The 26,200-nt window shown below is 39.3% G+C and overlaps 1 protein-coding gene across 2 annotated transcripts in view; it reads right to left on the bottom strand.

The window, feature by feature from the left end:
* Positions 1 to 1,465: 1,465 nt before the first annotated feature.
* PREX1 (phosphatidylinositol-3,4,5-trisphosphate dependent Rac exchange factor 1) overlaps positions 1,466 to 26,200 on the bottom strand; it is a 176,825-nt gene continuing 152,090 nt past the window's right edge. The window contains exons 22-40 of one of the 2 annotated variants that reach the window (XM_076351609.1): positions 24,742 to 24,932; positions 23,812 to 23,973; positions 23,046 to 23,256; positions 21,563 to 21,824; positions 20,228 to 20,434; positions 16,674 to 16,762; positions 16,196 to 16,278; positions 15,482 to 15,572; positions 13,612 to 13,740; positions 12,869 to 12,910; positions 10,778 to 10,995; positions 9,583 to 9,682; positions 8,785 to 8,928; positions 8,019 to 8,133; positions 7,507 to 7,573; positions 6,573 to 6,760; positions 5,773 to 5,875; positions 5,148 to 5,215; positions 1,466 to 2,943 (exon numbers count right to left, since the gene is read on the bottom strand). In XM_076351609.1, coding sequence (XP_076207724.1) covers positions 2,901 to 2,943; positions 5,148 to 5,215; positions 5,773 to 5,875; positions 6,573 to 6,760; positions 7,507 to 7,573; positions 8,019 to 8,133; positions 8,785 to 8,928; positions 9,583 to 9,682; positions 10,778 to 10,995; positions 12,869 to 12,910; positions 13,612 to 13,740; positions 15,482 to 15,572; positions 16,196 to 16,278; positions 16,674 to 16,762; positions 20,228 to 20,434; positions 21,563 to 21,824; positions 23,046 to 23,256; positions 23,812 to 23,973; positions 24,742 to 24,932 — 2,513 coding nt within the window. In that variant the 3' untranslated portion in view covers positions 1,466 to 2,900. The remainder of the gene's footprint in view (positions 2,944 to 5,147; positions 5,216 to 5,772; positions 5,876 to 6,572; positions 6,761 to 7,506; positions 7,574 to 8,018; positions 8,134 to 8,784; positions 8,929 to 9,582; positions 9,683 to 10,777; positions 10,996 to 12,868; positions 12,911 to 13,611; positions 13,741 to 15,481; positions 15,573 to 16,195; positions 16,279 to 16,673; positions 16,763 to 20,227; positions 20,435 to 21,562; positions 21,825 to 23,045; positions 23,257 to 23,811; positions 23,974 to 24,741; positions 24,933 to 26,200) is intronic. The other variant, XM_076351610.1, reaches the window with a different exon arrangement.

Genomic DNA, 26,200 nt, shown 5'->3' with positions numbered 1-26,200 from the left:
GCCTTGTAGCATCTGTGCTTCAGCAATTAATGAAAATGCTAAGCAAATTCAGTTACAAGACTGATACATAAGAAATTCCACTTGCAGCTGCCACCCAACCCTCACTTTCTTTTCAGTGTTGCCTTCTTCCCTTTAGCCAGCTGCTTACACACCTCATCATCATGCTGCTAGTTTCCATTTTCTCCATCTAGACTGTGTTTTCCATATTTTCCACACTTCCAGTGTATCAGATGCTTCAGATCTATGAAATCTGTGCTTGCTCGGTTGTGGCAGGCCTGATTCTTACTTTGCTTTTAGCCATGGAAATTCTGCAGACCTGATCTACTCTCTTTACTTGCAGGTTGGCTTGTGCATTGCCCTCTTACTTTCCATTTGAACCTGTTTTTTCCAGCACTGGATTAAAACCTTGCAATTTTACAGGATCAAAACAGTTTTGGTTTTTTTTCAACTTTAATAGGAATTCTGCCATGAAACCACACCTGTAGCCAACACTGCACAAACAGGAAGAGTTTAGCTCTACACTGCCAGTTTGAGCTGATATCAAAAATGACTTTTCCCTTACAGTTTAAACTTCTGACTCCTCATCACTCCATACAAATATCAGAACTTAAACTGTTCGGCAGAACTTAGAGCTAAGGAGCTAAAGGGTATAACAGAAAAATAAGATCATACCTTCTTTCCTTATAATATAAACCAACTTTTAATAATAAAAACTTCTATCACGTTTTCAATGAGAATAACATATACATTTCAATGTAAAACAGTGCACAGTGTAAATGCCCTTAGATACTCTTCTATGCATCTTTAACGTTTACAGTGACTGCGTAAGTGTGGGCCAGGATCCTCACCAGGCTGTGTAAATTGCTGCAGTTCCGCTGAACAGAGCTGATGTAGACAAGGCAAGGATCTTGGCCTATGTGTTCTTTTTATTTCTGGGTGTTCCTACAGTTCTTATAATACTAAGTACATTTTCAGTTGAGGATTCAGTAAAGAAACATCCATTTCTTCTTCAAACAGCAAATGGCAAGAGTAACTCTTCCAAAATTAACAAAAAGTGCATTGAAGTAATGATCTGCTCATCTGGCTGCAGTACAAAATGGATACTCGGTAACAAACCCCTGTATCTGACAGCTGGCGATTGACGGGTTGTCCTAGTTCCCTGCAACAGGTTGCTGTAGGTCAGAGGAAACAGATGTAAGAGATTAAACAAAACACGTTCCTTCCCCAAAATCATCTCAGTCTGAGTGTGAAGAAAAAAAAAAAAAAAATCAAAAAATTAAGAAACAAGGTTCAGAACAATCTGCATCCCCAAACTTGTCATAAGCCATTTTCTGTTGAAGTGTAGATTAAAAAAATTTAAGAGACCTTCATATCCAAATGGAAGAAGTCTACTTTTAGTTTTTGAGTTGGTTTGGATGTTAATAAAATGAAATTAAGCCAGCTAAAAACCAAACAACGTCACAAATAAAAACCCCAAACCTTTATTTTCTAGAATATACATCACTGCAAAGCGCTTCTGGATCTCCTGACTATGAACTGTTTTAAACGAGGCTGTGGAGAAACAGAGGAATGGTAAGTTTTCTATAAACTCTTCTGCTGACACCTGCTACAATTGAAATTCGTTAGGGACGGGTGGTCATATTAAGGCACTCACTCCAAAAGAACATTATTTTTGTCCTGAGACTGCTGACATGTTTCAATTAGTTTCAGCCAGTAATTTGGAAAAAATTACTGCGCTTAGGATAATACTGACAGAATGGAGAACAATTTTTCAAACAAGAAAAAATAAAGTACATTATATACATGATTCCTTTTTCTTTTAACTTAAAAGCATCCCTAATACATCTTAATAACTGTATTAAAGGCTACTTAAATATTGAAAGATTTTAAATAATGTAGATTTTTTTTTTCAGTAAACTGGGAGTAGCTGTGTAATTGCCAGCATATTGGTCCCATTTTAAACAATATATTTTTTATTTAAATCTTGTATATATAATAACATGATCGAAAACACATATTCCACTCCACATAAATAAGTATAGTTCTTCTGACCTGTTTTAAAAACTACATCTGTTCAAATAATCAGATTATAAGACCGTATTTTTCCTTTGTAAAGTTTCCTTTAAAATCCTTCACTCCCAATCTCTTCTCTTAAATAGTACTGTATTTCCAGAGTACATAATAGGGCATTAGTAAAAAGAGTTAATCAAAAACCTGAAAGCTACAGTAAGTAAAATGAAATAATGTTAAGAAGTATTATGGAATGTATACTCTGCAGCATAGAGAGATTGGTTCTCACTGGGCTGAAGTGGAAAATTACTCCAGAAGAAATTTGTTATGTTCATGTTTGAATAAACCATAGATTGTGCTATTCGTTGTTCAAAAGTGCAGGTCAGTTCATGAAAAAGTGGTGTTTATGAAGCTACTGCTCAAGGACGCTGACCAAAACTATGCTGGCAATTAAATGGATGCCAGATGCAGTACAGGGAGAGAGATATGCGTCGTTCTAGATTTTCTTAACCAATCCGTATCTTGAAGTCCACAACTTTTAGGTGGCAGCACAAACGAGTCACCAGTAAAACTGCGCTTTCTTGAAATATAATTGTCACTTTTCCAGGCATCTAGCAAATGGCAGTAACATCCATCTTAGCTCTATGGTGTTTGTTTCAAGAATTTCTTCAAGAAGTCAAAGAAATACAGGAATCCCTGCACGTGCTGCAGGAGTTCGAAGGCAGATTCTTGGTGCCTGGGTCCAGCAGGTTCATCTCCTACTCAACCAGAGCTATATCTCTTCCTCTCTTGATTCAGCGCCATCAGTTTCAGTTAGCATCGGTCCTCAGACAGGGCTGCTCATAGCTGAATGCTTTAACAATGCTGCAATGTAGGTACCTCTCTCACTTCTACAAATCCCCATCTGTAGGTGGCTGGCACAACCTATAGAGTCTTTAAGGCAGATGAAGAGTACAGTATTATCTCGTCATAAGGATGATAACATAAAGTTATTGGCATAGTATATGAGAGTCAACTTCTCCTTTATCATTCTGCAAGCTTTAGAGGTAATCCAATATCAAGAATACCATTATTTTTAATTTTAATAATTGCAAGATTAGAAGTGCCACTAGTGATTTATTAACTAAAGTATTTACAATCATTGTTTAAATACTATTTGAGACTTTCCACCACTCCCTTTTAACTTTGGCCCAATTTGGGTCTTCAACAGTCCCTTCTCTCTATTTCTTTTGTTTTAAACTCAGTCCAGCATTTTTCCTGAACGAAAGAGTTCACCCCTCATACAGACTGGGATACCAAACGGATAAAAGAACATATGTGCTTGTTGACATGGTAGAACAAACTTTAAAATCCGTAATTGTGTTTTCACAGAAATTCTGTGAATCGCAAGATTAGCAAATTGAGACCAGTGGTTAAACCTAAGCGCATCGTGACTGTCATTCATATATGACTGTTTATGGTAGCTTTTTCTTGGCTTTTTCTACTTTACATTTGAATAAACTCGAGTCTTTTATAACTTCTCTTTCAAGACTGCTACTACAGAGTTTGACAAACCTCAATGATAGGAAATATAACCCTGATAATTAACATTAATTCACCAGATCTCCTTTTAACTTTGCTCAGTTTTATTTCACATGATGATGATGGAACCCAGTAGGAACACATGTATCTGAGCTTTATTGCCCTGAAATAATCCAAGTCCTGGAATTTGTCATTGTGATTTAGAGAGTATACGAAAGAAGAGAAATGCCTCATCTCATGATTTGTTTGTAAAGCTGTTTCTTTTTGAACATAGCATGCTGTTATGGTCATAAAAATGGAACTAAAGTAATGTACAGCCATTAATAATGCTGCTAAAACGCTGATGTATGACACTGGGGACATGGTACAGGAGCCAACACAGACTATTACTTTATTCCTTTTTGAAATAGCAATTACAATCCAACAGAAGGATAAGGTTCTAAATGCAAAATATTGTTCTTTTTAAGGTCTCTGAGAAAATAAACCAAGGCCAGACTGTTACGGTAAGCATCATCACAGTCTCTAAAGTTTAAAATAATTTCCTATAAACTGCTAATTTTGCAGAGCAGATGGGGGGGAAGAGGCGGGGCTTGTTTAGACTAACTCAGAAGTCTTAATGGGTGAATAAGATACCAGTGTCTTAAGGAAGTCTTCTTGACACTGAATGAATATGTTCTTTGGAGGACTCTAGCACTAGCAAATACACCCGCTCTATCTGAAGGGATGGCACAGACTTTCCTGGATCTTTTCTGATGCTGATTCCTGCATGCCGGAACTGTTTTCCTTCATGTAAACAATGCCAACAAGAGTAGAATCAGAAGCTTCTCTGATACTTGTACAGACTGATTCTGTATATATTGTCATCTAAATCATAACTATTTGTTACTACCATTGTGGGAAAATGCTGTGTTACAGTTTATTAAAGAATATTCTCTTCTCTCGGATATATGAAATGGGAGGAAATTGACCAAAAAGAGATACTTCCCTTAAAAATAAAGGTATTCTTATCCTGTAGAGAGAGATGATGAACATCTCTAGCTCCCGTTAGGTGCAGTAGGATTCACAAATGTACAGTGCTTTTCAAAGTTGTCTTCTAGACAAAACATACCTAACCCTGGGCAACTGATCTTCCTTAGAGCTGCATTACTGTATGGTTACTCTGACTTGAAGTCCTTGCTCTTAAACCTGCTCTGCCATAACTAAACAGTCAAGCTCTCCTAAGCACGCAATGGTATTAGCCTATGAATTATCTTTGCATATCTGCAGTCAGATTTGCCATTTAGGAATTCTTCTTTCTAAGCATTCCACAGAGGGCTGTCAATCACTAGCTTTGCCAACTCACAGCAACAGTCCAAAAAAGACCCTCCTCTCTGATCAGTTGTGTTGTATTCAGAAAATGCAGAAACCTTTGAAGTTAATGATCTGCAAATTGTAAGCAGCAAAGCTGATTAATCTACAGTGCACTTAGTTTAGTACAGTGAGAAAGAAGAACAGGAATTTTTTCTTTTTTCCACTGTTGCTGCTAAGGAGATCTTTGGTTATAACAGGAACTCCACAATTGTTACAGAAACATAAAACCAGCACTCAGATAAAATGCATGACACATAATAACCTACCGAGGTGCACACTGTGGCATTTGGTCCATCACTTTCAGATTCTTGGCAGAGATTTCAACCCTTGGTCCCTAAGGAAACAGAGAATTTATAGTACTGACAGTATCGATAAAGCATCTGATCCTTAGGGGAAAATATTATAATGGGAGTATGGTTTCTATCTGAGAATCCATTAACTACTTTTAGAAGATTTGGAATCCATTGGGTGGCTACATTAGTCATCTGTGTTTACTTAAAAGATGGAATTAGTCCCAAAGCACTTTACGAGCACTGCTATCTAGCACTAGGGGATTTCTACTATTTAACACTGTGATTGAGACTTGGGGTTTTTATATACAGAAATTGTCTTAAATATACTGGATAGCGTCTACTTTCTAACCATCACGGCACACACTTTAAATAATGTACGCTTAGGGATATATTTTAATTGCTGTAATGGCTGTACGTGCAAAAGTTAATTTGCTCCTGTCAAATATATGTGTAGCTATTCAGACATTAATGGCACTTCGGCTATATGGTTTTGTAGTGCACAAAATACAGTACCACACTGAAATAAATTGGTGTTTGCACAGTGATGTTACTGGAATGAAAATGGTGGCACGTAGCAGACACACATCCAAATACCTACTTGCTTTCGCATGATGTCTGTAGCTTGCATGATACACTTGGGCAAAAGTCCATGACTTCGAGCCAGTATGGCTGCTTGCTCCAGGGACACACTCAATGTACTTCTGAACATGGGAACAAGAGATATTAAAATCACAGATCATATTTAAAAATGTATAAATAGGTATCTACAGGACACTGACCTGTTAAGGATGACTTGTGTTAGCTAGTGTTCTTATATTTACTTTTTTCGTTTTTTTACTTACAAAACTCTAAAATGACCCCAGTCCGGCATTTCCAGTCTCGTTACACCTAGATACTGCAATTGTTTGAGTCTCCAGCATCATTACTACAAGGCTATGTTTCACTGCTCTTCTGCACTGATTTATATAAAGTTATTCACAAATGAATCTTTTCTTTACTCAATGGTTTTGAGACACTGGAAGAACAGTGGTGTGTTTAGAATCAATGCTTGCACACACCAAGATTCTAAAGCTATTTTTAAGCAACTTCCTACATTTTCAGTGTGTGATGGAAGACAACATTGCCTGAAAGTTATATGCAATGAGATCACTCAGTCAGTTGCATTGGTTGATGCACTGAAACATAAAAAAGTTTGTGTGTCAATACTAATTATTAACAAAAGTATTAAAAGTCACAACCTACCCTAAAATAAAGATGGCAGTAGATTTAGGTCCTTATTATAGTCCCTTATGATCTACCTTTCTATTGCTTTGAACAGAATCAAATATACTGCTCAAATCTCTAAAAAGGACAAAAGTTCTCATCACACCAGTAACACATAGGTTTCTTAAATCTCACCTCTGCATCCCAGTGCCGCACATAGTAATCTGACAGGCTCCAAGTCGATAACAGAGCTCAGAGGATATGGGTAGCAGGCCAGCTCCTGATGTGTTACTGCTAGAATATCCTGACTGGGTTGGTTTTGTATTAATGAAAGACTTCATCAGCCTGCAAAGCTCATCCATTGCATTAATGGGGCGAATAAGCTAAACAAAGCAATAAAAAAATGCATCAGTGGCATACTTACACCTTCCGTTATAAAGACATTTACAATTCTTTATCTTATCTCTAAGCACAATAATCTACACAAGATTAACGGCCACACAGTAACAACTATTTAGAATACATATGAACTTTGGAAGTGGAAAAATACAAACAATTACTTAGGCTTGGGGCAATTTTTTTCAGTTATCACAAATCACATAGATTGTTTACAATGTATATTACAATTGCAAAGATAGCCTCTGATTTTGTCTTCCCTGCAGCAGTATTTAATGCCTTACATGCATATATTCACGTCACCCGCCCCAGTTAGACAGCCTGCCTTTACACGAGATCCTGTTGTTTTCTTCTGTAACTGTGAACAAAGCATAACTTGCAATTTGAACGTTTGTTCATTTTCATGCATCTGTGGAAGAGGAAAATTAATTCACTCTGTCTAACATCAGATACCATATTTAGCAGGGGCAGTCAGGGTGATATGGAGTCTTATTAGTGCCTAAGTTAAGGGTTTTGCGTCTACCCCAGTTCTGCCCATGTTCTTCCAAACAAAAGAACTGTAGCCAAGCTTCAGAGAAATTCAGATGGCTTCTTTAGGGTAGGGAACATTTTTTAAATGGTGTTTGGGTTTGTACAGGTCTGCCATACAGGTATCCCACGACTGGGATTTTAGAGATGTAGGATAATATTTCTATGAGAGAATTTATTGTAGAAATAAACACAATAACAATACCTGGTCAATCTTCACTGCAGTAGTATTGGAATCAGTGGGCAAGTTTGATCTCTCTAGGTAAAATGTCCTGCAAAAAGGCCAGCAAGGACTACATTAGTTGGTGTGTCTCATTTCAAGCACATGTAAGTATACTATCTTGTATAAAACATCTGAGAAGGCTATGCTAAAAATCTTGTACTTCAAGATCTGCTTTCTTATTGAACCATTTTGATTGCAGTAATTTACAGTCTATACTAAAATATTCCAAATCCCCTTTTTTATGCAATTTTAGCTCTGCACAAAATTCTGAAGTCAAATTAGATGGGAATTTCATCCTGTACAGTGCACTACTTCAGAATGAGCTTAACTATGGGAAGAAAATTAACAAGTTTCCCACACAATAAGGATCTCCAAACCCCATATTTGTACAAGAAACCATCAGAAACGGAATCTCTTTTTTGTTAAATTTTAAGGTCCTTAGCAAGGAGCACTCTTTTCAATGTCTTTTAAGGAAAAGGAGAAGCATGAAATACCTGAGCTTACGGTAGTATTGCTGCACTTTTTCAAGTGAAATACCATTAATTTGCTGTGGAAGTTCTTCTAGAGGTGAGCCAGCTGGTTGTGATTGCCCCTCCATACTCTCCAGAGCTGAAGAAGAAAACATTTTACTAAACCTATGTTATTAGTTTTCTTTTTATTCATTTATTTATTTATCTCTATATCATCTCACTGCTCAGCAAATGACTGTTGGATCATGTCAAGGCTGATTCTGTTACTGCATAAATTTAACGCATTTCCCAGTATGGGAATATAGTGGTAGTATCATAAAGGTGAGCTTCACAGAAAGCAGTTCTGTCTAACAGCAATTACTCTCCATTATTATCCCCTTGAAGGAAATGTCCTGTATTGTATCTTGGTGTGAATATTTGCTTATCAAGTCAATTTCCAGCCCAGATGATTCTGTCATGGTGTATGCTTTTAAAAACACTTCTCTATAGCCTGGGAACATCTCCTGATACCATACTAGATCAGATTGTCCATGTAGTCCAATATAATATCTCTATGGCCTTTACAAGAATGCATAAAAAAGCCCCAAACAGGCATATCTTGTTCTCATGACTGTGTCTTACTCTAAAATCTAGCACTCCCCAGGTCTTCCTAGAATAGAAACATCTGCTTCTTAAATATGTCTGTAGTTCTCAGCTGCATTATGTTAAGAGCTTCATGGTCATTCTTTATTTTGACTCTTTCAACATCATCAGTTAGCTTATTTTTCTCAAGAAAGCTTTTTACAGACACCTTTTGTAAAGAGCACCGTGTGCAGTTTCAAGCTTCCCCCGTTCTGAAACCGAGAAGGCAGTTTGGAGAAGTAGTAGCTGTCAAGATAAAAGATAACCTTCAAGGCCTGACGACTTCCTTCAATGTGGTAGAAGACATGAGTATCTGGAGAAATAAAGATAAAACACTCGCTGCTTTACCACAGCAGGATACCATTGCTATCTGAGTTTGTTAGATTATCTAATGACATTTCACATCTCCACCATTAGATGAATAAGGGAGAGCCTTTATTGAGAGAATGCAGGCTCTGAAATACTATACTTAAAAAGATACACAGTTAGCATGACCTAGCATGACATTTGATGCTAATACAATAAACATGGTTAATAATTAAAATCCCATCTTGTTTCATGGCATCTCATAGTCAGTAAACACGGAGAGCGATCTGGCAGGGTGGGACACAGAAAAGCTGGGGAGGGACAGTCCTTCTACTTTAGGTAATGTGGTGAATTACAGACATCTGTCAGGAACTGCTCATCATCTGACATATCTTCCTGTGTGTGAAATCACACAGGTAAGGTACACTGGCACAGACCATAGTTACAAATCACAGAACATGCCACCAGCACCCCACGATGTCAGTCCTGCTTTTTATGCTGTGTGTTTGCAGTGGAAGCTGAGGGAATGCAACAGTGCTTCAGAGAAGCTGCTCAGTGCTCTCCAGGTCTGACATGGTCTGTTAGATTTATAATCATGGAAGATATTAACCCATAAAACAAACAAGAAAAAAAGAGCTTCAAAGAAACAGAGAATACTCACTTGCTACAAGACTTTCATCCAGCTGCTTGAAATAGAAGGCAACTTTGTCCAGTTCAGTCAGAGTGACCTGGATGTCTTCCAGCATGGTACGCTCCTCCTTCTGTAGAGCAAAGAAACAGATATAAATAGGTTATAATCTGTCAGAAAGAGATCAATGGCAGGAAGGTATAGTTGTTATGGGAATGCTTTGGTTGAGGAGACCTAGAGCAGAGTGTGGAGCTTTCCATTAACTCCATCCCAGCCAGGTAATTACTAATGACTCTTTAACTTTGTGATACGGGTTTAGCTACCCTTTGCTTAGATGTCATTTGATGTGATTCACAGAGAGTAGAGAGGTTTAAGGACCGAATAAGTTTGAAGGGATCTCTTTCTCCAAACTTTACTCTACACCTACAAATGTGAAGAACAGCCTATCAGTTACTGTGAAATAAATGTCCATACTTTCCATGCAATGTGAAGAAATAATTACATACACATATAGTTTGGATCTTATTTAAAAAAACCAACACACTCAATCTACAATGTTTAAAGTCCCAAAAAAAGTCGCTTCTCTATAGTGTCAGAGCAACTTATCTTTTTTATGGTCCTTTTTTCTTAACATTTTTACAGTTGCAGTAGCTTATCTACTGTAGCTGTGGCTTACCTGTTCATTAGGTGCAGATGAACTATGCAAGACCAGCTCCTCTCCTCCTTAGACATGGTGCCTCAAACACCAGCACCACGGAAGTGAGAGAGAGACTGCAGTCTATCTATTCTATAAAAGTGTCCAGTGTATGAACAAAAGCCTAGATTTTCATGTTGTCCGAACTCTTGAAATACTCAGAACTTTCTCACCTCTTTGTTGAAATGTGTGTTTTCACCAGAAGATGGCAGGCCACACATGCGTCACCAACAACTGAGCAGTAAAACCTCCCTAAATGCAGCAGCATTTCTCCAAATACGAAGGCACTATTTGGAGTGTGTGAATTCCTATAGTGTTCTAGCGTGACAGTGGGCCCAGTATTTGTGAGGAGATGAAAATGATGGGATATGGAATATTGGCACATGGTTGTCAGCAGCGGGAATCTCCAGAGGTTGCTGTAGTGACAGTCTAAACATGCTGCTAGGATGAAGGGCTCTGGCTGTGCTGTGAGTGGCAGAGAAGCATACAGGCAAGTGTGGGCAGACCCAAGGGTGCCACAACTCTTCATCTTACCACACTGGGGGAGAGAAGAGACTGGTAGTTTAGCAAAACACCAGTGGCTGCTATCTGTTCCAGCCATTTTCTGCTGGCGTCTCTGCTGCTCTCTTCGTATTCCCCATTGTTGTTGTATCGATAGTTGAGAGCAGCCAGTAACTGCTCTGAAAAGGTGCAAATAGCAGCCACAAGGGACTGACAGAAGATGGAATCACGTCTCAGCTGTAGCTCAGTATCTGCCAGAAAAGGGGAGAGAAGCATAAAGACGTCATGAGTATACATGTCTTTAATCTCACTGCCAAAGAAGCAGTTTGCGTGTGTGTGTGTGTGTGCGTGCATGACATTTGGCTTCTGCGGTAGCTTTGCACAGACTTAACAGATAACCTCTTCTTGCTGTGTGACCTGGGTGTATAGATAAAGACAGCATAGCTGGAGCACATGCACGTTCAAAAATTTTCTAGTCCACTTGATTGTTTATTACTACCTCTGCCATCTGCATGCTCATTCTTCTGACTGGGAAGAGCTGTAACTCCTTAGTGCCATATCTGGACCGATTCCCTTCTTTTTATGTTTACAGAAGCAAGAGAATTCTTGAAAGGAGGTCTCTGCCATTACTTCTCTCCTGGGCTATTAGAGATTCATCTTCCCCCACCCATCTGTATTTTCTGGGCTTCCCATATGCTTAATACATTAACTGGGCCTGCCCATAGGGTACCAATTGGTTTATGTTTCCTGGGAGAATTTCCCCTGTGTTAACTTTGCTTCCAGTCTGCCTGCCAGGCAGCCACATGCTGGTCAAATCAACCCCGTCACACTTAAGGGGATTGCAGGCCAAAGAGGCACATGAATAAGTGAAGAGCTACTTCCCAGGCACCCTGGGCTCCTCCAGCAGGCACTGCAGTACAGCAGTCTCGCATTGTCAAGGCAGTGTTCCCCAGAGAAAGAAGCTAAAGACATCACCCAGAGGCTCTGAAGATCTGGATTATTTTTATAAAGCGCTGAACACAATAGACCGACTAATACACTCCAGGCCCTGGGCCACATTCTCAACTTCAGGGCAACCAATCCTAGCAGTACACCTCTGTACTGCTGGAAGTAAGGCAAAGAGAGCTTAGGACTGCCCTCAAGGCAAGGGAATCCCTGGTGCCATAAAGCTGCCATAGCCAGTTCAGTGCCATCTGCTCCTCCATTCGTTCCAGAGGATGTTCATGGAAATGCTGCAGGAGATGGGGGACAGGTAGAGACTTAGGGAGTCGTTATATCTGCTAACAGTAAAAACAGCCTTTATGGACACTAGGCTGGTGCCACAGGCTGGTTTGGACAGACTCATGGACCAGCCCTGGCAGGAGCTGAGAGGTGACTTAGAGCCATACAAATCTCTCATCTTCATTCTATGAAGACTTGAGAATCAAGTCTGGCACAGTGAAATAACGACAGCCTATTCCAATTATTTATTATCTCATTTTCAAACAAAAGTAAACCAAGTAGGTGTTTCAATTACAAAAAGACTGCACATTCACTCCTGGGAAAGGCCTGTCCCTTGATCTGCGAGCACAGTGTTTTGTGCATGGTAACTGATTAATGATGTCCACAGTGTATTTAGGTGCTACCTGCACATTTAGGTTCTTAGTCTGCTCCTGGCTGTAATCTCAGTATACACAATCCTAACTCCTAACACGTCTGCTCTGTTTGGAAAGATGACAGAGTCCATGGTCTCACAGAAAGTTGTGCAATAGGTCTCATTTTTGCTGCATGTTCTCACCACAGCAGGAAACAGTAAAGGCCATCTGGGAAGGAGGATTGTGCAAAGGAAAAAATGAAGACAGTAAAAAGAAAAACAGTGCTTGTGAAACATCAGCGGTCAGCCAGGTAACACAAGCAGCCTACAGTGAACTGAAATAATGTAAACTGAAGAACAGATGTCAGATGCATGGAAAGTTGCCCTAGATGCAGAGCATGAGAAATGTTAGCATAAAATGCCAGGGAAAAACCTAAATGCTAAGGAAAAACATAACATTCTGATGTATGCACATGCATGCACATAAAACTCTAAGTGTTAGGGACTTCTGTACATACGATGTTGTTTTGCAACAAATCAAAATCCCATACCTGTGCATTTTAACAAGGCCAAAAGCAGCTGATTCTTCCCATCTAAAACAGTGAAGAAAAGGAATGCTCTAGTCAACATGATACCAAGGTAGATTTGATTGCATTTGGTTAACAGTCTCCTCATTCCCCACAATCCCTGGCCCCTGCGTGGCCATTTCTATTTACTCTAGTAGTCCTTACTCGCACAGACATGTTAACAACTGAAAAAGAAACAAGGTGTAAATCAAAGAATTTTACAGGCTAAATGCTCTGTTAACTACCATGAATTATTGGAAACAAATTGCACATGTAGATGAATCCCTAAGGAGGTGATTTCTGTCCAGTGCTTTGCACTGGTCTGTAAACATCAGATTCAGCTCCTGTTCCAGTTCAACCAGACTGCAATAGTTTAGGATGTTGTAGTGTCTGATTAGCATTCATTTCATTTTGGAATATATCAAGCATCTCTCTCCATTTTCTAAAAGGGTTAAAAAAAGCACAGGGAAATAGATCAGTCTGATACCATTCTGTCTGAATGCGCTGGTGAAATCAGGGAGAGAAAGTTCTTTGGAATTGCTGCACAGGTCAGATTTTACCATACAGCACTGGGACTCTGCAAACAATAACCTGTTTTACCTGTTCTTCTCTAGAGCCCAGTACAGCCTTATTACAAATTGAGATAAAATGATAAAGTGAACTGCTAGACTTGATTAGATCAAGATCTTTTCTCCCCGAAGCCGATAAACTTTTCCTTATCTACAGACCTTCCACATGTTTTTGTATGATTTCAACAAGGTTCTTGATGCGCAATGGAAGGTTCCATGGATCTTCTTGAACGCTGGCTTGAATATTATTCCGGCACCTAACTGTGGTTTCTTCCTTCTGTTTAAATTCTAGACAAAATGAAGTTTGTTAGCCATTAAGGAAATGCTACATAGGTGAGAGCGGCTTATGAGTTATAATGTGTATACAGATGAAAGCAGAGATACAGTATCAATAGCAACAACTGTGAATGAAAAAGGTTCTTAAGTAGATCTAATACAGAAGGAAAAAAAGACTATTCCTATAATCTCATGATCAGCAGTCTCCTAGCATTGTTTTCAGGACTGTGGACTAAAAGTTATGTACATGGGTGACATGCACCGCGAAGGGAGCTCTACACTACTCACAAAGCACAGAATTCCCTTCTGTTTTCTCTGCCTTTAATAAGGTGCAGGCAGCTATATCGGGTAGATCTAGAGTCTCTGGCTGTGCAGAATCAGATCAACTTTTTGGCTGCAGTTGTCACATCCCATAATACTGATGAGAAGTTATGAAATATTCTGCTTTCTTTCACCTGATGGAAGCTAATTATTTAATTACAGAGGGGAGATTTATCCTCCATGACTTAGCTATGTAGCTAAGCCAAATACCCCATTGTTGGTGATAAAATGCATAAGCAGACAGAGAAACACAGAAAAACTGTGCCAAATAACTGCTCATGAACAGAAACAGGATAGCATTCAAATTTACATCCATCACTGAAAGGTGTCTATGTAGCTATAAAACAGACACTTTGGTGCAGGATTCCAGCTGAATGTAAGCAGGGCTTGTCTGTTAGTGTGATGAATGTGGGATCTTCAGTCAACTTCAGTTAACTAAAAGACTCTCTCAGTGTAATTAATCTACTTTTAATAAATGAGACTCTGTTTAAGCAAAATAAAATAACGGAAGTGAACACAGGGTGTCTGTTATTTCTTCACTTCATTCAAACAGTGCATGGAAAGACTAACAGATATTCTACATAAATGTGAACGTGTAGAGATGAGTTCATATAACAGAACTTCATAGGAGTTATTTCTGGAGCCAGGAAAAAGAAGCAGAAAAAGCTCTCTTCTAGAGTTTGCTGCTGTAACTTAAAAATAGAGCTTGTCAAAGGTTGGAGCGTGACTACAGCACCTGAAGTATAGTAGGAATAGTAGGAAACATTTCAGATTTCAAGTGGGAAAGGAAATGCAGCAAATGTTCAGAAAATAAAGTCCTGTGTATTTCAGTGAGAGAAGAAACCACATCCTGGGCCCCAAAACCATTAAGACCAAAGTCTCATCATGCTCCCTGAGGAAAAAGAAAACACGGTATCATTTGTTTGCTCTCTACGGGAATCAGTTTTCAAAATAAGTGTCATGTGAGGATGAGTTTACTCTGGCAATTATCCATCTGAAGAAAAGCAGAATAAGTCATTAAGCAAACTCAGGCAGAACCTTTTGGTGCTTCAGATCTACAGCGGTCAGCCCCTCATCAGCTTATCAGAGAGCCCATTTACCTTGTATCTGACCTATCTCTACCTTGTACCTTTTGAGATACATATCTGTGTTCACACCAAAGGATAGATTTGGAGACTTGTGAAAGAGCTGTGAGGATTCAACGGCATATAACAGAAAAGTGTTCTGTGTGTTTCAGAAGGAATGCACATGAAAATGACCTTTTAAGGATGCAAAATTTCGACGGTCAGACACGGTACCTGCCTTTAATGTATGACTGGGTAGACTGCATAGTTAAGTAACTCTGTGTGGCCGTATAGTGTATGTGCATTCATGTTAAGCTCTTAAGTCCTAGGAAATCACATTATTAAATACAATCAACCTTCTTCTTTACCTTGCAAACTGTGGTCCATTGGAAAGTGCTTGGTTTCTTCAAAGGCCTTAGTTATTACTGGTCCTTTTAGAAGTGCATTGATTGCATCAACCTACAATTGGAATGTTTTCAATCAGTGTTACTAAGACTTGCAGAAGAAAATCTGAACAGAACTCTTGTGGGAAAAAGCAAAAGCCATTACACTATTTGTATTTTGGAATGATTTCTCGTTGACAAATAGCATTAAGACTTTTTAACCATGAACTGGCCTCAAGAGTCTCTCATATTGAATACAGCATTTTGCACAATGACGATCTACATGCTGATGAGATAAAAGATAATACAAAACAATTCTCTGGTGCTATACCTCTATAAAGACATCTGTTGGCTAAACTTGCGAGGACCCTCCTGAGATCTGTAAATGCGATCCATTTAGATCATACAAGGTATTAGAATTTTGTTCACCTTTTCCTTTTTTTCATGAAAGCTTTTTTCCCCTTAGTCTAATGCCTGAGCTAAGGCAGGTCAACCTTGCTTAAATCACACAAGGCAACTTGAATGTTGACAAAATTGATTCCCTGTCCCATAATATACTTGCTTGCACTGTACCCCAAAATCTTGACAGTTTGCCTTCCCTCAAAATATGCTTTCATTAAACAATTTGATACTTCCAATTTCTTGTATTGACATTGATAAAGAGAAAGTGATTCTGTGTTATAGTAATGCTTTACAGACCTGGTTAAAAAGATGTTCCAGACAGCCATGAAGTTTGTCTTGCTTGTCTAAAGGAATCCTCATATCATTGGGAAGCTCATCTCCTAATAAAGGAAAGATGAAAAGCTTTTAACTGTCTTACAAACGTAATCTGTGATGAGGCCACAGATGACACAAGCACACCTTCACACTGGAGTGGGTGAAAAATGATTGCTGCTTTATCTCTAATTCATAGATCAAAATACTCGTGATTTTTCATATAATGCAAAGGTCCAATAACTAAAGCAGCTTATCCCTGCCTAATAGCTCTTCCATATTCCAAATTTACTGTGGTTCATTAGAAAAAGAACAATTCTCTATCTTTATGTTCTTGTGATTAGTTTTGAAGAAACCACATTTGCAACTTAAATATGCAAGTGCTTATAATCAGCAAAGACTTATCAGCTCTGCTAAGGGGTCTGGTATGAGAAACATGTATGTAACCTATGCATATACTCACCTGATCCCATCTCATCACTGCCCAAGTAAGAGCTATTACTCCGTACACTGGTGTACGACAACACTGAGTCCCGGTTACTGTTACATTCACTAGAAAGAAAAGCAAAGAAGGTGATTGAAAAAAGCTGTCCTTAAACCCAGTCTCTGATATACCATCATTCTGGTTTTAACAACACTGCAATCCCCAGAACTAATTCTGTTACGCATATACAGAAGAAAAACTAATTACATGCAGAACAACCATTAAGCAAGGCCTCTAGGGCTGGCACTGTAAGAGGATGTCTTTTTCCATTTGTAGTGACCACTCAATGCTTAATGTATCACCTGGATCCTATAAATAATGAAAACGGACTTCCCACCACGGACCTCATCTGGATCGCATCATTAAACATGCTCTATGAGCATCGAGTAGGGGAGAAATAATTAAAATCTGTGAGACTGAATCTCCACTAAACTCAACATTTGTTACCAATTCTCAGGATATTACAGCATCCAACTCCAGCCTATATTGAAGCTGCAGTAGCACAGATATTGGAGATGGGAGAGGAAATGTAAGGAATCTATACCATCGGAGAATCAGGCACTGCAGATCCTAAAACTATCTCAGGAAGCAGAGGAGTCACTACAGTTGGCTTCACACCAATGTTGGCTCATACACACCTGGAAAATTCTAGTATGAATCTCCTCTGTTTAAAGTTCACTTTACACTAATTATAACTTAATAAAAGTAATCAAAAAGGCTATGGATCTCAGTCTGTCCCCCTCTAATTAGGTGACGCTGTTTTTAATGGTAAAGCCCAAAACAAAGCCTACAAAACTCCATATTGTCTCTTCCTCTGTTTTAATTTTAGACTGAGATGAGAGAAAAATGTAAGACCAATTGAAAGAACCCTAATCAGGGTTCTTGCCTGTCCTTTGTTAAACCTATTATCAAAGAAACCTATTTTTTCTGAAGAAGATGAATACTTACGGGAACTACTCTGTAGTACGAACCCTTATGAAATTTGGGTTCAAAACACCTCCAAATGATCCCGGAGAAAGAAGCATGGCTAATGCAAACAAGATATTTTCTTATCTGTAATTTGGTTATTTTTGTAGCTCCTCAGTAGTTTTTTGAGATCAAAACCCACCAAAATACCTTTTATTCTCCCTTGAGCAAGTATTATCTGTAATATATGATTAATTCTCTGCCTCTGTCTAATAAAGACAAGACAGAATAATCTTTCTCATCGTATGTTTACGTGTAGAATTTTGGAACAAGTGACAGACCCACAGAGACTGTTTGTGATGACACTTTGTAACCCAGAATAGATTAGCCTCAATTACAGAAATCATTTAAACAAAAGTGTGTTCATAAATGGGATTCCTATTAACAATGAAAGAAATACAGCACATTTAAATAAAAAAGCTTCAGAGTAGATGTGCAGATATAAATCTAGCACAATAAATAGATGCCACAGATCTCAACGTTGTGAGTGCTGGTTCTGTTTCTTTACCGACTTCATATCTGCTGTTCTTGGAGACGTTCAATGTTCAACTGGACAAGACCCTGAGCAACCAATCTTGTTGGACCTGTTCTGAGCGAGAGATTGGACCATGTGGGCTCCAGAGACCCCTTCCAATGTAAAGGGGGTTCTGATGTTGTCAGATTCTGTCATTTCTGCATGAATGTAACATATTACTACTTGTACTAGTACAAAACCAACAGCAAGAATCAGACCTGTAACGTGGAAGTTTCAAAGATGCGTCATTCATTCAGGTTACTCTAATCCTCCCAACTCACTGTAAAGTGTCTTTACTCCTTCGTATAGGCAAAGTCCTATGGCCCTACTATAAATGTAAAAATGGCCTGTTAAGGATGTAAAATTGCAATGGTCAGACATGACTGCAACTTGTTGTTCCATTTCTTCTGAAGCGGAGTTTCCAAATGTTTCCTCCCAAGAAAGACAGATTTGGAGTGTGTGAGATTTCCTTTCGTAGCAAATATTCCTGGAGAAGCAGCAATCATGTCCCAAAAACAAGATTTTGAGACACCTGAATAAACATTTGCATTTGTGGTTTCAAAGGCCCATTAAAAATAAAAAACTCAATGTCCACTTCTGTTTCTCAGTGTCGTAGACTTCTGGGAAAATTGTTTGCAGAATTGAATGGAAATATTCCCTTACAATAGCGACTAAGACCAAACAGTTTGCAAACTCTGCCGAGCTTCTGTAGTTTCCAACTATATGATATAGAAAGGGAAAGTCACACGAGACCTATTTATTTCATTTTATTCAATTTTCAAGAAGCGTTGGTATTTTGGCATTGTTATGAGAAAAGGTTTTTTGCTGTGTGTCTCCATGGTAGTAAATGTAATGAAGTAACTGTAGCTAGTGAATACTTCACTAAGTGAATTCAGAATAATTGACTGACTGGAAAATAACGTTATTTCAAATAATCAAACTTAGAAAAACTAGTTCTAACCTTTAAGAGGGTTAGGGCTAGGGTGGTATTTTCAAGGGACTAATGGAGTAAGATACTTAATTACTGTTTGTTTCTTTGGAAAAAAACCCTACGGTGTTCACTTAGGGGATGCACAGCTGACACCACGACTGATGCTGGATGTAGTCTATCTGGAAAACCTCAACTGAGACTTCCAACAACTATCGAAAAGCCCATCAGGAGACCTTAAGATTGTTCTGAGTGTCAACAGATCAGCAAAAATCCAGTGTCCACTGAAGGTCTGTCAGGTCTGCTGGGTTTTGGTGCTTTCTACTACTATACTGCTCGTTGTGATGTGAGCAGCACAGTTCAGAACCAGGCAAACGTCAGCCCAGATAGAGAATTCTAGATGTCGTAGTTAAATAAAGTAAGTGCAGCAGCTTCTTATTTGATATGTAACTGTTCACATAGCCCCAAGAATAGAAGAATTCTTGGGAACACAAAAGCTCCGAGAAAACACTTGCAACAGGAATGAAGACATGCCTTGGGGAAATCTGGACCTCCACTCTGCTAGGAGGACTCACATGGCAATTCATCGCTACTCAACACAGAGCCACACAAAGAGTGGTTATCCTCATGGCACAGCAACAGATGCACACTTGCGTCAAGACTTACAATCTAGTACTCTTCGATTGCTTCCTTTTCATAGATGTTACTCCACAGACACTGTTCAGATTAAGATCACATGAAGTCCTTCTGGTGAACCATGGAGAAATGCACCATGTTCATGCACATGTACCACACTTTGGAAAATTTAGATTGATTGCTGGCCATTTTAGTCATGCAAGATGTACCTGCTGGTGTATGTAAATAGCCGATAATCTGCTCTAGAAAAGAATCCTGGTCTATCGATTTGTCATCTACTACTATCATATTGAGAGAAAATGAGACAGACAAAGATGAGGAGAAGAGCTGCAGGTACTACAGTATAATTTTAGCAAGAGTTCATGTGACAATTGCGTGGTTTGGGGTAAAAAAACAAACAAGGTCCTCCTGCTTGTTGAATCCACACCTGGATTAGAGCTTCAAAACATTACATTAGTAAGGTACAAGTGGCACAATCTTCAGACTAACCTGTACGAGTCTCTGAAACTCATTGTGTCATGCCCAGAGTCTTCCTGGTCCTCCTCAGAAACTTTGAAACAGACCTTCTTGATTCCACCATGCTCAGCTTTGTCAGGATCACTCTCCTCTGTTCCCAGGGAAGGTGGAGATGTCTCCTCAGTAGATGGTGGCTCACAGGCACCACCTTCTGTAGGTTCTGTTATGGTGGACAAAAGTCTGCAAAAGTAAAATGCACAGCTCTCAGGGACTGGTGGGTAGTCTCACAAATGAAGTATAATGACTAAGGTTGGAATTCAGCTATGTGAAATCAAAAGCAACCTTGCCACTATTTTACATAGACTACAGCTATGTAAAATTGCAAGCTCTGAAAGGGGTTCATTGAAATCCATGAATGACCTTCACAAAAGGTCCTGTTTCCATAGGTACCCTACCTCCATAAGGTACAGCTTAATCACTGTAACCACGGTGACCTGAAAGAGCTCTGTTTTTAATTTGCCAAAGTCCTCACTTTCTCCATCCAAGGCGCTGGGTTTCTCCTCAGTGAGAGTGAGGCAGTGCCTCAGCTCGCTGGCTCTACCCAGCAGCTACCGGCCTTTCTTAAATATGTTTGAGCCAAGGCTCCACATGCTTTACGGTCAGTTGAAGTTTTGGTGTACAATGGGCTGTTCTTTTTTGTTACTGGGATTCCTGGAAGTGGCTGTGAACAGCTTAGGGCAGCTTATGGCCTCCTCCCACACAGATCACCCCTGCAGCCCCTGCTACCAAAATCCTGCCAGTTATGCACAATACACAGACGCACTACTCAAATCCTTCATTACTACTACTAGGAGACCCATGATGAGAAAAAGAAATAGACAATACACAGACGCACTACTCAAATCCTTCATTACTACTACTAGGAGACCCATGATGAGAAAAAGAAATAGACAAAAAGAGGAAAGGAAAACATAGGTGCCATAGAGAAAGCTGCCTGAAATCACAAGTTTTGCTTAGTCTGCCTTATGACAGACAAAACCTCAAGGGTAGGGACTCTGTCTATATGGAATTCCAAAACTGCTGTTGGCACCAAATAGATTTTTATATTGGAATATACAGTAAGCAAAACAGTGACTGTTGAATTCAGGTAGCCTTTTAGGAGCAAAGAGCAATAATATATACATTGGTGGATCTGCACAGGAGTAGGTTTGACACAACCAGCAAGGAGCTGTAATGCAAGTGCACGTGTGAATAGGTGAGTATAAGAGTATGACAGCTGGGGTCGACAGGCACAATGTGTTTTCTGAGGTTAATGCCTCCATTTTATCAGAATTGCTCTCTGCAGTGCATACGGGATTCTTTACTCACTTATTTATCTGAATGACATACTGCTTCATTTCCTTCACTGCAATGTCAAGTTTGTTAAAAAGGTGCAAGTATGAGTCCTGTATCTCCCGATCTTCCTGTTTCAGCAGAAAACTGAGTCCCCTTTCTTCCTGAATTGTTCCTCCATTCTGCTGGCCAAAGCTACCATCAAGATCTCCATCTTCTGGGGTCAGACATCTCCAGGATGGTGCAGCCATAGTGGTGATGCAATGTTGAGTATATGAGACTGGATTTAAGGTACCTACTAAACATTGAAGGGTCTAGTTAGTATGGCTCTCATGACTTTCCCCACTCCATCCCAATAATGATAGTTTAGGATAGGTGGAATTCTAACAGGAAAAAATAAAATTTCATAGAATTATTTTATATAATTACAATCTATGACAAAAACATTCTTAAAAAAAAAAAAAAAGAGAAGGTTTGGTTTTTTTTCCTGGCATGCCAACTAGATGTTTTGAATTTACTGCAGTCCAGAAACAGGTTAAATTATGGAAGGAAAGACAGCAAGTGTCCACACATATACTCATACAGACAACATGGATAGTATCTAAAAGCATTTGTTGAAATGTTAATGAATTCAGGTTCTCAGGAGTTGGTCTTTGTTATTATTCCAGCTTTGCAAACATTTACACACACACACACACATATATATATATAAAAAAGAAACAGGATTGTGTCCTTACAGAAGAGAAATAAAATGCCTTTTCCTTTAAAAATGCTGACGTCTTGGTATGGTATTTGCTAACCACCTCAGCTCGCATTAAAAATACTATGGAATTTTAATATCTTCAAGCGAGCAGGGCTTCTTTATTGACCTCATTTTGAATAGTCAATGCCATTCTTCAGAAGATTGGTTAGTCTACACTTCCCTGCGTCTCTTCCAGACATTCCTGCACTGACCTTCACAAGACAATGAATCAGAAGCATATTAGGTGAGATCATGATGAAAAAATGTTGGAACTCAAATAATCAGGTTATAGGACAAATGCTATGTAGCAGCTATTTATCAGAAAATAGATCCCCTTGACAGAGTAGAAACTTTCAGCCCCAACACATGGAATTTATTTAGTAATGACAAAAGAAAACAGCACTACAATCTGATTGACTCATGTTTTCCTCCTGAATGTAGCCTTTCTTCACAGCACTAGCACTACTATTAGCCCCCATTCACTTTTCTTTTAGTCACCTCTACTAAGTGCAAACAATACTCCAGGACACTTAATTATCATGAGATGACCACACTGCTTAGCTAGTAAAAACATTTGACCTGAAGCTTCTCTATGCTTAAAGGCATTACTATTTTACAACACAAGGAAGCTGTCATTTTACTGTCAAATTTTAAGTAAGAAAAAAGGGTACCGGCAAGACTGTGTTTCTTTGGAACTTATTTTGACCCTGCTGAGCAGTGGAAAGACACAACTTTTTATGCAGATAAAATCAGTACGATTTGAAAGTTAATTATCACCTTGTTCTGGATCAAGACCAATAATAGAAGGCTTCCGTCCAATGCGAATGCTGAACGACCTCCCTGCTGAGGTAGTGTTTTTGGGGTATGATACCTCCATGAGGTTAACATGGCAGTTGGTGGGGCAGAAATCCATGCTGTTGAGGGAATGTGGTTCCATGATGGCTTGTTTGAAGGCTGGACTCACCTTTGTTTTCAATTCATCTGCAAACTGGGAGAAATAAAGCAAGCATGTGCTACTTCATTTGCAAAAAATTATGATGCAATACAGACAATCCTTTTTTCTTCCTGCCTCCTATTCCAGAATCATATGATTTCTGCTGCAGCTGGAATAACACATTTAAAAAAAAGCTCATAAAACAACAAATGAAAGCAATTAGCTACACCTTCTAGGACTCTCTTTTCAAACAGCTCAGGTAACCGCGCAAAAAAGCACACATGGTTTGTTTACACTATGATACACTATACTTATGTTCATGTTAAATCAGACACTGATCATTCCGTTGTCATTTATTCACTGATATGGTGAAAATGAACCTGCAATAATATGTTATAACCCACAGCTCTGATGAGCTGAAAGGAGTGATTTACAGATAAGGTCCTTTTTCCTCAAAATTTGCTATTTCAATAACTTGCAGAGCTGTTTTCATGCCTCTAGGACACCCACCTCTAAAGCAGTTCGGATTCTTTAATAAAGAATACTAAGACCCAGTTACCACAACAAAGTATTGTCTTCAGACTTCACCAATAACTAGTAGTGTTGTACCTCTTGGTAGTTTGTGAGCCTTCTGCTAATGCTTTCCAGCTTAGTGTCACAGATTTGCCGGAATTCATACTGGGGCATGGTGGCCACAGCACTGCTTAGGGATATGAGTCTTTTGCAATTCCTTATGAAGTGATTGTCCTCTGTAGCAAAGGCCTCTAAAATCTAAACAAAAAGACAGGATGTCAATGATATGAGACTTGACAGTGAGGAAAAATACAGTTTTCTTCCACTGAATAAGTGGCAAAGCCCCCATGTTGTCATGGTTGAATAAAGCTTCAGACCAAGTTGCCTTTATTACTGCCTGGGAATCACTATCATGTCTAATCCCCAGAGTCATAAAACATTCCTCAAAATTTTTTACAATAACTGAAATGGATCAAAATATCCACTGTGCACTGTCAAAGTTACCCGGTCTGGCATGCTTTCATAGGACATAACAATAATGTTACTGGGATGTGACAGAAACATTTACTATTAGCTCACTATTGTAATAGATACCAAAATACTAAGTGCACTGCTGCTTTCCAACAGCAGCAGTTCTACTTGCTTCCTTTAGTGACCAATCCAGCCTATCAGATGGCAAAAAGCTGCTTGATTTTCTTCCAAGGTAAAGCAAATTCTTGCCTGAAAAGATTAATCTTGAGTATCAGCAAAGAGTATGTTACCAGACAGATAAAAGCGAGAAATCTACAGCTGAGGACTCCCCTCCCTCTACCTCAACAGCTGAAATCCTGGAAGCATTTGCTGATTTGCTCATACCAAACGAGCTATTATAACTTGGTGCCTTCTAATGAAGGAAACTCCGCAGGGTTGAGAAGACCATGTGCTACCTCATCCGAAGAGTTGAGCCAAGACACCAGAGAAATGCCTATATTATTGGCTTCCCTGTTCTGTTTAGGAATGAAGCTGGCCATGTATGTTTTCTGGTACCTTTGCAGTGAGATTGAAGCAACCTTTTGGTTCCACAATTTTCTCCAGGACAAAGGATTTGATTCCTGCGCTGCTGACATATTCGTACACCACACCATGCTCCAGGTGGGTGTTATCCACAGTCAGGCTAATGAGAGGTGTTTCTTCACCAATGATCAGTGGAGAGCTGATGGTCTGTGGTGGTTTCTGGGCTGGAACCAAAATAAGTCATTAGAGGTGTTTGGCAGCACACATGAATACAGGCACGCATAGGGAAGAGAAACCTGTTGAGAGGTATTATTAAATGCAAAGACACAAAGACACAACCTTTGGCTCAAGGAGTCTCTGAACCACGTACTGCTAGAGGCTGGGAGAATATTCTGAGGAAGACATTTGCTGTTGGCCGCTACTGGAGACAGTGATGGACCAGGTTGAGGCAATCCACATGCTCCAATCCACACTCTGATGTTCTTCCATATGTGCATGCACACATCCATGCACAGGACACTACTTTTAGTTCTGTTCAGCATTCAGACACACAGACCCCAGCAGAAGCTTTCAAAGGGAAGTAAAGTATGTGAATCTCAGAGTCTTGTTTGTAATGACCCTCTGGAAGACTGCCACTTTTCTGTCCAATTTTGGGAAATGCTCCAGATGTATTTTCTGTGCAGTCATAAGACTGAGATGGCAGGGCAGGGGTGGGGTGAGGAGATAACATTTTTTTACACACAGCAATACTATTGTCACCAGAGAACAGACTTGTTAACAGTCAGATTGAGATTTGCCAAAGAATTGCTCACATGCCTCTACCAGGGCACGGCTCCAGCTGTTCCACTGTGGAGCTGCACTGTTTGACCATTAGATTACCAGGCTCACCAGACCTTAGATGGGATTCACACAGATGTACATCTGTTCCTGGAGAAGTTGCCAATGGCATTCAGAGAGTCCAGGCGCAGTCCTTTGGATTGAATCTGGCTTCAGCATTCTCCCCTAACATCTACTTTTCCGAATAAGCTCTCAGCATGAAGGTAAAGCAGCGTTTTTTATGAGTTACACTTTTCTAAGTTGGAGGAAATACACCCACACCTTTTGCTGACACAGTGGTAACACGCTCTGAAAACTTGCTCCAGATCAAAGTAATTTAAAATCTTAATCTTTAATCTTAAATCACGGAAAACAGATTATTCTAGCTGGAGTTACTTGCAGACCTTCCCTCTCTAGCTGATACTGCCCATAAATTCCTGGTTTGCAGGGGCTACCAAATGATTCTTAAAATGCTGAGCCTTTTCATTCCAGAAACTGGCTCTCTTGTAAAGATCAGAGAGTCACAGGAGTATGATTTCTCAATTTTTCTCAATTTTTTTTTCTCCTGAATAAACTGCAGAGGTCTTCCTCTGGCAGACCTCATCCTATTATAAAGCTTTACTAAGACAAGAGATATTCTACAATAATAATTACACTATATATTTCTACTGCAATT

The sequence above is a fragment of the Aptenodytes patagonicus genome, chromosome 14, assembly GCF_965638725.1.
Source record: "Aptenodytes patagonicus chromosome 14, bAptPat1.pri.cur, whole genome shotgun sequence".
In the NCBI taxonomy this organism is placed as follows: domain Eukaryota; kingdom Metazoa; phylum Chordata; class Aves; order Sphenisciformes; family Spheniscidae; genus Aptenodytes; species Aptenodytes patagonicus.
Note: the sequence above shows the minus strand (reverse complement) of the source record. Positions and strands in the feature narration are given on the sequence as shown.